The sequence below is a fragment of the Bufo bufo genome, chromosome 4, assembly GCF_905171765.1.
Source record: "Bufo bufo chromosome 4, aBufBuf1.1, whole genome shotgun sequence".
Classification (NCBI taxonomy): domain Eukaryota; kingdom Metazoa; phylum Chordata; class Amphibia; order Anura; family Bufonidae; genus Bufo; species Bufo bufo.
The window spans coordinates 631,739,520-631,752,499 of record NC_053392.1 but is presented as its reverse complement, the minus strand read 5'-3'; the positions used below and the strand labels follow the sequence as shown (position 1 = coordinate 631,752,499).

The 12,980-nt window shown below is 55.0% G+C and overlaps 1 protein-coding gene across 1 annotated transcript in view; it reads right to left on the bottom strand.

Annotated features, from left to right (window-relative positions):
• Positions 1-5,204, bottom strand: part of SLC35B2 (solute carrier family 35 member B2) — a 28,977-nt gene extending 23,773 nt beyond the window's left edge. Inside the window, exon 1 of the mRNA XM_040430841.1 lies at positions 5,071-5,204. Coding sequence (XP_040286775.1) covers positions 5,071-5,093 — 23 coding nt within the window. The 5' untranslated portion in view covers positions 5,094-5,204. The remainder of the gene's footprint in view (positions 1-5,070) is intronic.
• Positions 5,205-12,980: the final 7,776 nt, after the last annotated feature.

Genomic DNA, 12,980 nt, shown 5'->3' with positions numbered 1-12,980 from the left:
AGGGGGTATATAGAGGGGGTGGCACACTATAGGGGGTATATAGAGGGGGTGGCACACTATAGCGGGGTATATAGAGGGGGTGGCACACTATAGGGGGTATATAGAGGGGGTGGAACACTATAGGGGGTATATAGAGGGGGTGGAACACTATAGGGGGTATATAGAGGGGGTGGCACACTATAGGGGGTGGCACACTATAGGGGGTATATAGAGGGGGTGGCACACTATAGGGGGGTATATAGAGGGGGTGGCACACTATAGGGGGTATATAGAGGGGGTGGCACACTATAGGGGGTATATAGAGGGGGTGGCACACTATAGGGGGGTATACAGAGGGGGTGGCACACTATAGGGGGTATATAGAGGGGGTGGCACACTATAGGGGGTATATAGAGGGGGTGGCACACTATAGGGGGTATATAGAGGGGGTGGAACACTATAGGGAGTATATAGAGGGGGTGGAACACTATAGGGGATATATAGAGGGGGAGGCACACTATAGGGGGTATATAGAGGGGGTGGCACACTATAGGGGGGTATATAGAGGGGGTGGCACACTATAGGGGGGTATATAGAGGGGGTGGCACACTATAGGGGGGTATATAGAGGGGGGTGGCACACTATAGGGGGTATATAGAGGGGGTGGCACACTATAGGGGGTATATAGAGGGGGTGGCACACTATAGCGGGGTATATAGAGGGGGTGGCACACTATAGGGGGTATATAGAGGGGGGTGGAACACTATAGGGGGTATATAGAGGGGGTGGAACACTATAGGGGGTATATAGAGGGGGTGGCACACTATAGGGGGGTATATAGAGGGGGGTGGCACACTATAGGGGGGTATATAGAGGGGGTGGCACACTATAGGAGGGTATATAGAGGGGGTGGCACACTATAGGGGGTATATAGAGGGGTGGCAGACTATAGAGGGGGTATATAGAGGGGGTGGCACACTATAGGGGGTATATAGAGGGGGTGGCACACTATAGGGGGTATATAGAGGGGGTGGCACACTATAGGGGGTATATAGAGGGGGTGGCACACTATAGGGGGTATATAGAGGGGTGGCACACTATAGGGGGTATATAGAGGGGTGGCACACTATAGGGGGTATATAGAGGGGGTGGCACACTATAGGGGGTATATAGAGGGGGTGGCACACTATAGGGGGGTATATAGAGGGGGTGGCACACTATAGGGGTATATAGAGGGGGTGGCACACTATAGGGGGTATATAGAGGGGTGGCACACTATAGGGGGTATATAGAGGAGTGGCACACTATAGGGGGTATATAGAGGGGGTGGCACACTATAGGGGGTATATAGAGGGGTGGCACAATATAGGGGGGTATATAGAGGGGGAGGCACACTATAGGGGGTATATAGAGGGGGTGGCACACTATAGGGGGTATAAAGAGGGGGTGGCACACTATAGGGGGTATATAGAGGGGGTGGCACACTATAGGGGGTATATAGAGGGGTGGCACACTATAGGGGGTATATAGAGGGGTGGCACACTATAGGGGGGTATATAGAGGGGGAGGCACACTATAGGGGGTATATAGAGGGGGTGGCACACTATAGGGGGGTATATAGAGGGGGTGGCACACTATAGGGGGTATATAGAGGGGGTGGCACACTATAGGGGGGTATATAGAGGGGGTGTGACACTATAGGGGGGTATATAGAGGGGGTGGCACACTATAGGGGGGTATATAGAGGGGGTGGCACACTATAGGGGGTATATAGAGGGGGTGGCACACTATAGGGGGTATATAGAGGGGGGGTGGCACACTATAGGGGGTATATAGAGGGGGTGGCACACTATAGGTGGGTGGCACACTATAGGTGGGTATATAGAGGGGGTGGCACACTATAGGTGGGTATATAGAGGGGGTGGCACACTATAGGTGGGTATATAGAGGGGGTGGCACACTATAGGTGGGTATATAGAGGGGGTGGCACACTATAGGTGGGTATATAGAGGGGGTGGCACACTATAGGTGGGTATATAGAGGGGGTGGCACACTATAGGGGGGTATATAGAGGGGGTGGCACACTATAGGGGGTATATAGAGGGGGTGGCACACTATAGGGGGTATATAGAGGGGGTGGCACACTATAGGGGGGTATATAGAGGGGGTGGCACACTATAGGTGGGTATATAGAGGGGGTGGCACACTATAGGGGGTATATAGAGGGGGTGGCACACTATAGGGGGTATATAGAGGGGGTGGCACACTACAGGGGGTATATAGAGGGGGTGGCACACTATAGGGGGGTATATAGAGGGGGTGGCACACTATAGGGGGGTATATAGAGGGGGTGGCACACTATAGGGGGGTATATAGAGGGGGTGGCACACTATAGGGGGGTGGCACACTATAGGAGGTACACGGGGGGTGGCACACTATATGGGGTATATAGAGGGGGTGGCACACTATAGGGGGGTATATAGAGGGGGGTGGCACACTATAGGGGGTATATAGAGGGGGTGGCACACTATAGGGGGTATATAGAGGGGGTGGCACACTATAGGGGGTATATAGAGGGGGTGGCACACTATAGGGGGTATATAGAGGGGGTGGCACACTATAGGGGGTATATAGAGGGGGTGGCACACTATAGGGGGGTATATAGAGGGGGTGGCACACTATAGGGGGGTATATAGAGGGGGTGGCACACTATAGGGGGTATATAGAGGGGGTGGCACACTATAGGGGGTATATAGAGGGGGTGGCACACTATAGGGGAGTATAAAGAGGGGGTGGCAAACTATAGGGGGGTATATAGAGGGGGTGGCACACTATAGGGGGGTATATAGAGGGGGTGGCACACTATAGGAGGGTATATAGAGGGGGTGGCACACTATAGGGGGGTATATAGAGGGGTGGCACACTATAGGGGGATATATAGAGGGGGTGGCACACTATAGGGGGTATATAGAGGGGGTGGCACACTATAGGGGGTATATAGAGGGGGTGGCACACTATAGGGGGGTATATAGAGGGGGTGGAACACTATAGGGGGTATATAGAGGGGGTGGCACACTATAGGGGGTATATAGAGGGGGTGGCACACTATAGGGGGGTATATAGAGGGGTGGCACACTATAGGGGGATATATAGAGGGGGTGGCACACTATAGGGGGGTATATAGAGGGGGTGGCACACTATAAGGGGTATATAGAGGGGTGGCACACTATAGGGGGTATATAGAGGGGGTGGAACACTATAGGGGGGTATATAGAGGGGGTGGCACACTATAAGGGGTATATAGAGGAGGTGGCACACTATAGGGGGTATATAGAGGGGGTGGCACACTATAGGAGGGTATATAGAGGGGGTGGCACACTATAGGGGGTATATAGAGGGGGTGGCACACTATAGGGGGGTATATAGAGGGGGTGGCACACTATAGGGGGTATATAGAGGGGGTGGCACACTACAGGGGGTATATAGAGGGGGTGGCACACTATAGGGGGGTATATAGAGGGGGTGGCACACTATAGGGGGGTATATAGAGGGGGTGGCACACTATAGGGGGGTATATAGAGGGGGTGGCACACTATAGGGGGGTATATAGAGGGGGTGGCACACTATAGGGGGGTATATAGAGGGGGTGGCACACTATAGGGGGGTATATAGAGGGGGTGGCACACTACAGGGGGTATATAGAGGGGGTGGCACACTATAGGGGGGTATATAGAGGGGTGGCACACTATAGGGGGTATATAGAGGGGGTGGCACACTATAGGGGGTATATAGAGGGGGTGGCACACTATAAGGGGTATATAGAGGGGGTGGCACACTATAGGGGGTATATAGAGGGGGTGGCACACTATAGGAGGGTATATAGAGGGGGTGGCACACTATAGGGGGTATATAGAGGGGGTGGCACACTATAGGGGGTATATAGAGGGGGTGGCACACTATAAGGGGTATATAGAGGGGGGTGGCACACTATAGGGGGTATATAGAGGGGGAGGCACACTATAGGGGGGTATATAGAGGGGGTGGCACACTATAGGGGGTATATAGAGGGGGTGGCACACTACAGGGGGTATATAGAGGGGGTGGCACACTATAGGGGGGTATATAGAGGGGGTGGCACACTATAGGGGGGTATATAGAGGGGGTGGCACACTATAGGGGGTATATAGAGGGGGTGGCACACTATAGGGGGGTATATAGAGGGGGTGGCACACTATATGGGGTATATAGAGGGGGTGGCACACTATAGGGGGGTATATAGAGGGGGTGGCACACTATAGGGGGGTATATAGAGGGGGTGGCACACTACAGGGGGTATATAGAGGGGGTGGCACACTATAGGGGGGTATATAGAGGGGTGGCACACTATAGGGGGTATATAGAGGGGGTGGCACACTATAGGAGGTACACGGGGGGGGTGGCACACTATAGGGGGTATATAGAGGGGGTGGCACACTATAGGGGGTATATAGAGGGGGTGGCACACTATAGGGGGTATATAGAGGGGGTGGCACACTATAGGAGGTACACGGGGGGGTGGCACACTACAGGGGGTATATAGAGGGGGTGGCACACTATAGGAGGTACACGGGGGGGTGGCACACTATAGGAGGTATATAGAGGGGGTGGCACACTATAGGAGGTACACGGGGGGGTGGCACACTATAGGAGGTATATAGAGGGGGTGGCACACTATAGGAGGTACACGGGGGGGTGGCACACTATAGGGGGTATATAGAGGGGGTGGCACACTATAGGGGGTATATAGAGGGGTGGCACACTATAGGGGGTATATAGAGGGGGTGGCACACTATAGGAGGTACACGGGGGGGGTGGCACACTATAGGAGGTATATAGAGGGGGTGGCACACTATAGGAGGTACACGGGGGGGTGGCACACTATAGGGGGTATATAGAGGGGGTGGCACACTATAGGGGGGTACACGGGGGGTCCGGCCGTCAGTCCAGTCTACAGGTAGACTATCAGCTCTGCGGTTCTCCCCTCTCCCTGAGGTGATGAGCTCTCCCGATGTGACGTCACAGCTGCACCGCTATATCATAAGGGACACTTACCTGCTCGGGACTGCGCTCCTCATCTCTCCGGTACCGGGGCCAGGATAGGACTCAGCTCCGCCGGCTACAACCGCTGCTCCAGCCGCCAACCCCGAGTGCCCGCCTGCAGCACAGCGCCACCTGGAGGCGGGGAGGAGCCACTGCAGCCCCGGGAGAGATGGCCTGATCTGCCGGCTACCTACCGTCCTCCCCCCCCCCTGTACCCGGTGTAATCTACCTACCGTTCCCCCCCCCTGTACCCAGAGTAATCCACTTACCGTCCTCCCCCTGTAACCGGTATAATCTACCGTCCTCCCCCCCTGTACCCGGTGTAATCTACCTACCGTCCTCCCCCTGTACCCGGTGTAATCCACCTACCGTCCTCCCCCTGTACCCGGTATAATCTACTGTCCTCCCCCCACCGTACCCGGTGTAACCCACCTACCGTCCTCCCGCTGTACCCGGTGTAATCTACCCCCCGTTCCCCCCCCCCCCACCCCCACCATAACTGGTGTAATCTACTACCGTCCTCCCCCCCTGTACCCAGAGTAATCCACTTACCTTCCTCCCCCCCTGTAACCGGTATAATCTACCTACCGTCCTCCCCCTGTACCCGGTGTAATCTACCTACCACCCCCCCCCCTACTGTACCTGGTATAATCTACCTACCGTCCTCCCCCTGTACCCGGTATAATCTACTGTCCTCCCCCCCTACCATAACCGGTGTAATCTACCTACCGCCCCCCCCTACTGTACCCGGTATAATCTTTGTAGTAGTAGTTTACCTCCTCCTCCTGGCATTCCTGCGGGGTTGGTGGGGATCTGAACCGGCCGTCCAGCATCCCGGTAGGCCTGGTGCAGAGACCGCGGTCCCATCTGCACCATCGGAGTTAGGGGTGCTGTCCCCCTGTGGTTTGGGAGAGAGATAGGTTGTCTCTTCTCTCTTTACAACACACTGCCGCTGGGGAATGGAGACGATGCTCTCCTCTCCCTGCAAAACATACTGCCGCTGGGGAGCAGGACCGACTGTCCCTACTCCCTGAAACTCCGGCTGCCGTTGGGGATCTGGGCCGACTGCCCAGCATCCCTGTAGGGCCGGTGGAGAGATCTCGGTCCCATCTCCACCTGCCATATGGGTTTCCCCCCAGGACCAGTCTATGAGGTCCCCTACCTCTGTAGCTGGTACTGAAGCAGGGGATACTTCAGTCGGGTCCTCCCAGAACACCTCCACAATATCTTCCCAGCTGAAGGGCTCTGGACCTGGGTCTGACACTCTGCTCTCTCGCTGAGCCCTCTCAATGGAGTGGAAGAGATCTTGGTAGTCCTGCTCCAGTTCCCACTCCAGGGTTGCTAGGTGAGCCAGGTCTTTCTCTACCTCGTGGGGGTCATCCCAATCCAGCCTAGCCTCCCTCTCGTAGAAGATGTTCTGAAGTCTGGACCTTGCAGGGCTCCCGAAATCAGGCTCTGCAAAGGACTCCCATAACAAGCCCGGACCATAAAACTCCTCACCCTCGGGTCTGTCATGCTCAGCTGCCCAGGGGGAATGTTGAATGACATGCCACCTTAGGGCCTAGTAAGCGTCCTCTAGCCAAAGCTCTTTACATACCAGGTTCTGGAGCTCTGTTACCCACTCATCCAGGGGCTGCTCTCCTAAGAGACCCATCTGCATCGCCACACGCTTCTGTAGCTGTTGCTCATAACTGGGGAGACTCTCACCTCACCGCCGCTGGGCATTTTCCAGGGCATCATACCAGACTTCCTTTCTGTCTGCATCCCTGTAGTCTGCGGCTGCCTCCTCCTCCTCGCCATGGAACACTGTCCGAAGACTAGCCGATTCAATCCTGCTGTAGCCAGGGGAGCTGTACGGATACTAGCGTTGCCCTCAATATACTCCACGAACGGTGTTTCCGAGCTGCTTCTCCTCACACTAGGACGCCATCCCACTGCTTGCCACCAAATGTAACGGAACGCCTAGCACCCGACCGGGTACCTCCGTTGATGGATGCTCCTAGTGCTTTCCAAGGACTCCAAGCACTCCACTTGACATCGTACGCACTGCAGACCCCACGAACCACCGAAGCTTGGTTGAGGTCTCACCGTCTCCTACCCACCCTGGACCTACGACAAGGCTCCAGGCTCCAGTGGGTGAACCTCTCCTAAAACCAGAGAGCAGGAACAGCTCTTACAAGAGCTAGTAGTAAAGCCAGGGGAGTATAGCAAATCTTCAGCGTATAGCAATCCCCCAGTGTTGATCAGTTACCCAAACACCAGCCTCAACATGATGAAGGATAAAACAGGAACACTTTATTGAGGGCTACCCGCCCGTATTTATGCAGGTCCCCATCTGGTGGACACGCCCCTAGGGGACCAGAAGGAGGACTGTGACACAGGACAGATATGCAGCACTGTAGGATACACAGAGACAATACATCCCCACAATGCATCATGGTTTCCTCCTCTCTGCCCTGGAGACACCCGAGGAGCAATTCAATTATCTCTCAGGACAAAGGGAAATCGCCAATATACATGTGGGGACAACAGGACAGAAATCACCACCCAAACACACAATGTCACACCCCCACAGCAAACACAGACATTTAACATATTCCCAGATAGCTCAAGTCTGAGGGCATATCATTAGGGGAATGGCACTCAGAATACACGAATACAATAAAATTAGCTATCTGGGTACCCTCACATAACAACATACCATTCCAAAGACAGATTTAAGCTGTGCGGCCGGTCTGTCTTCTCCTTTAAAGTTAGTATGGGCCATAATCCTGAGGCAAGAGGCTGGTAAACAGGCCTCTCCAAAACCCAGTGGCGAGGTTGGTTTCGCCACATCTATCTACCGTCCTCCCCCCACTGTACCCGATGTAATCCACCTACCGTCCTCCCCCCTGTACCCGGTATAATCTACCTACCGCCCCCCCCCCCCCCCCCGTACCCGGTCCCGGTCCCGGTGTAATCTACCTACCGTCCTCCCCACTGTACCCGGTGTAATCTACCTACCGTCCTTCCCCCACTTTACCCGGTGTAATCCACCTACCGTCCTCCCCCCATCGTACCCGATGTAATCTACCTACCGTCCTCCCTTACCCGGTGTAATCTACCTACCGTCCTCCCCCCACTGTACCCGGTGTAATCCACCTACCGTCCTCCCCCTGTACCCGGTATAATCTACCTACCGTTCCCCCCCCCCACCCGGTGTAATCTACCTACTGTCCTCCCCCCACTGTACTCGGTGTAATCCACCTACCGTCCTCCCCCCATCGTACCCGGTGTAATCTACCTACCGTCCTCCCTCCCCCTTACCCGATGTAATCTACCTACCGTCCTCCCCCCACTGTACCCGGTGTAATCTACCTACCATCCTCCCCCCATCGTACCCGGTGTAATCTACCTACCGTCCTCACCCCACTGTACCCAGAGTGATCTACCTACCGTCCTTTCCCTGTACCCGGTTTAATCTACCTACCGTCCTCCCCCCACTGTACCCAGAGTAATCTACCTACCGTCCTCCCCCTGTACCCGTTATAATCTACCTACCGTCCCCCCCCCCCCTTACCCGGTGTAATCTACCTACCGTCCTCCCTCCCCCTTACCCGGTGTAATCTACCTACCGTCCTCCCCCCACTGTAACCAGTGTAATCTACCTACCGTCCTCCCCCCTGTACCCGGTGTAATCTACCTACCATCCTCCCCCCACTGTACCCAGAGTAATCTTTCTACCGTCCTCCCCACTGTACCCGGTGTAATCCACCTACCATCCTCCCCCTGTTCCCGGTGTAATCTACCTACTGTCCTCCCCCCATCGTACCCGGTGTAATCCACCTACCGTCCTCCCCCTGTTCCTGGTGTAATCCACCTACCGTCCTCCCCCTGTACCCGGTATAATCTACACCGGGTGGGGGAACGGTAGGTAGATTATACCGGGTACAGGGAAAGGACGGTAGGTAGATCACTCTGGGTACAGTGGGGTGAGGACGGTAGGTAGATTACACCGGGTACAGGGGGGAGGACGGTAGGTAGATTACACCGGGTACAGTGGGGGGAGGACGGTAGGTAGATTACACCGGGTACGATGGGGGGAGGACGGTAGGTGGATTACACCGGGTACGATGGGGGGAGGACGGAAGGTGGATTACACCGGGTACAGTGGGGGGAGGACGGTAGGTAGATTACACCGGGTGGGGGGGGGGGAACGGTAGGTAATCTACCTACTGTCCTCCCCCCACTGTACTCGGTGTAATCCACCTACCGTCCTCCCCCCATCGTACCCGGTGTAATCTACCTACCGTCCTCCCTCCCCCTTACCCAGTGTAATCTACCTACCGTCCTCCCCCCACTGTACCCGGTGTAATCTACCTACCGTCCTCCCCCCATCGTACCCGGTGTAATCTACCTACCGTCCTCACCCCACTGTACCCAGAGTGATCTACCTACCGTCCTTTCCCTGTACCCGGTTTAATCTACCTACCGTCCTCCCCCCACTGTACCCAGAGTAATCTACCTACCGTCCTCCCCCTGTACCCGGTATAATCTACCTACCGTCTTTCCCCCACTGTACCCGGTGTAATCTACCTACCGTCCTCCCCCCCCCCCCCTTACCTGGTGTAATCTACCTACCGTCCTCCCTCCCCCTTACCCGGTGTAATCTACCTACCATCCTCCCCCCACTGTACCCGGTGTAATCTACCTACCGTCCTCCCGCAACTGTAACCAGTGTAATCTACCTACCGTCCTCCCCCCATCGTACCCGGTGTAATCTACCTACCGTCCTCCCCCCCTTACCCGGTGTAATCTACCTACCGTCCTCACCCCACTGTACCCAGAGTGATCTACCTACCGTTCTTTCCCTGTACCCGGTATAATCTACCTACCGTCCTCCCCCCACTGTACCCAGAGTAATCTACTTACCGTCCTCCCCCTGTACCCGGTATAATCTACCTACCGTCTTTCCCCCACTGTACCCGGTGTAATCTACCTACCGTCCTTCCCCCACTTTACCCGGTGTAATCCACCTACCGTCCTCCCCCCATCGTACCCGATGTAATCTACCTACCGTCCTCCCTCCCCCTTACCCGGTGTAATCTACCTACCGTCCTCCCCCCACTGTACCCGGTGTAATCTACCTACCGTCCTCCCCCCACTGTACCCGGTGTAATCCACCTACCGTCCTCCCCCTGTACCCGGTATAATCTACCTACCGTTCCCCCCCCCACCCGGTGTAATCTACCTACTGTCCTCCCCCCACTGTACCCGGTGTAATCCGCCTACCGTCCTCCCCCCATCGTACCCGGTGTAATCTACCTACCGTCCTCCCTCCCCCTTACCCGGTGTAATCTACCTACCGTCCTCCCCCCACTGTACCCGGTGTAATCTACCTACCGTCCTCCCCCCATCGTACCCGGTGTAATCTACCTACCGTCCTCACCCCACTGTACCCAGAGTGATCTACCTACTGTCCTTTCCCTGTACCCGGTTTAATCTACCTACCGTCCTCCCCCCACTGTACCCAGAGTAATCTACCTACCGTCCTCCCCCTGTACCCGGTATAATCTACCTACCGTCTTTCCCCCACTGTACCCGGTGTAATCTACCTACCGTCCTCCCCCCCCCCTTACCCGGTGTAATCTACCTACCGTCCTCCCTCCCCCTTACCCGGTGTAATCTACCTACCGTCCTCCCCCCACTGTACCCGGTGTAATCTACCTACCGTCCTCCCGCAACTGTAACCAGTGTAATCTACCTACCGTCCTCCCCTTCGTACCCGGTGTAATCTACCTACCGTCCTTCCCCTGTACCCAGTATAATCTACTGTGGCGAAAATAACCTCGCCACTGGGTTTTGGAGGGGCCTGTTTACCAGCCTCTTGCCTCAGGATTATGGCCCATACTAACTTTAAAGGAGAAGACAGACCGGCCGCACAGCTTAAATCTGTGGAACTGTTTTGGGCAGGAAAGCCATGCTTGCGGTCGGCCAAATGTGACTTCCATGGAATTCGGGAACCCCTGCTCGGATCTGGGTGATTTTTGGATATGTTGTTCACCCAGATCAGAGCTATCCATGGATGTATACATTATAGGGATATGTGGGGTTTTGACGTGTGTGACAGAACCATCTGTCTTTGGAATTGTATTTTGTTATGTGAGGGTACCCAGATAGCTAATTTTATTGTATTCGTGTATTCTGAGTGCCATTCACCTAATGATATGCACTCAGACTTGAGCTATCTGGGAATATGTTAAATGTCTGTGTTTGCTGTGGGGGTGTGACATTGTGTGTTTGGGTGGTGTTTCTGTCCTGTTGTCCCCACATGTGTATTGGCGATTTCCCTTTGTCCTGAGAGATAATTGAATTGCTCCTCGGGTGTCCCCAGGGCAGAGAGGAGGAAACCATGATGCATTGTGGGGATGTGTTGTGTCTGTGTATCCTGAGTTGCTGCATATCTGTTCTGTGTCGCAGTCTTCCATCTGGTCCCCTAGGGGCGTGTCCACCAGATGGGACCTGCATAAATACGGGCGGGTAGCCCTCAATAAAGAGTGCTGCTTTATACCTTCATGAAGTTCAGGCTCATGTTTGGGGAATGCGATAACTACACTCTTGGGGATTGCTATATTCCAATACTCCCCTGAGTAGAAGCTCTTGTAAGAGCTTGTGCCTGGTTCTGGTCTCTGGATTTAGGAGAGGTTCACCCACTGGAGCCTGGAGCCTTGTCGTAGGTCCAGGGTGGGTAGGAGACGGCGAGACCTCCACCAAGCTTCGGCGGTTCGTGGGGTCTGCAGCGCTGACGGTGTCAAGTGGAGTGCTTGGAGTCCTCTGGAAGCACTAGGAGCATCTATCAACGGAGGTACCCGGTCGGGGTGCTAGGCGTTCCGTTACATTGGTGGCAAGCAGTGGGATGGCGTCCTAGTGTGAGGAGAAGCAGCTCGGAGAAACCGTTCGTGGAGTATATTGAGGGCAACGCTAGTATCCGTACAGCGCCCCTGGCTACAGCAATATGAGGAAGATCACCCGGATTACAGGGATGCCGAGCGGAAAGGCGTATGGCACCAGGCCCTGGAGGACGTGCAGTGTCGGAGGGGTGAGAGTCTTCCCAGTGAGGAGCAGAGATTGCGAATGCGATTGGCGCTGCGACTACCTCTACTGGGAGAGCAACCATTGACGGAGTGGGTGTCAGAGCTTGAGACACTGGTATGGCAGGAAACCTGGCTGGATGACGCTTACCAAGCACTATGGTGGGACACAGTACGACAGTCTACATGGATGGAGGAGTACGCCAAGCCCGAAGGTGATGAATATAATTGCCCTGGGTTATTGTGGGAGTCTTTTGAAGACATTGACTTTGGGAGCACAGAAGAATCTAGATTTTGGGACATTACTGACTACAGGTGGGACTTGCACAATTGGCCTACAACTAGTGGGGTGAGGGCAGATCTGACCTTTCTGGTCCAAAGGGAGTGGGAACTGGAGCAAGATTATCAACAGTTGTTTCGCTCCATTCAAGCCCAGCGCAAGATACAAGACAGTTGAATACCAGGCCCAGACCTGCAGCCCTACCCCGGGCAAGTCACAGCTGAGGTATCCCCTACTTCCTCACCAACTGTGGAGGTAGGGGACTTCATAGACTGGTACTGGGAGGAACCCCAGTCGGCAGGTGGAGATGGGACCGTAGTCACTCCACCGGCCTAACAGGGTGGCTGGGCAGGCGGCCCAGATCCCCAACTGCCACTGGGAGTACATCTCTGCAACAACCAGAATCACTGGTAGTGGAGACAGCCGGTCTCACTACCCAGCGGCAGTATACTCTACAGGGAGAGGAGACAGTTGGTCTCTCTCCCCAGCGGCAGATGGGGTATCCAGAGGAGGGGGTAAGTGATAGCCCCCCTCCACAGCTCTCTCCCAGCCCAATACTGAGGGTAGTGGGT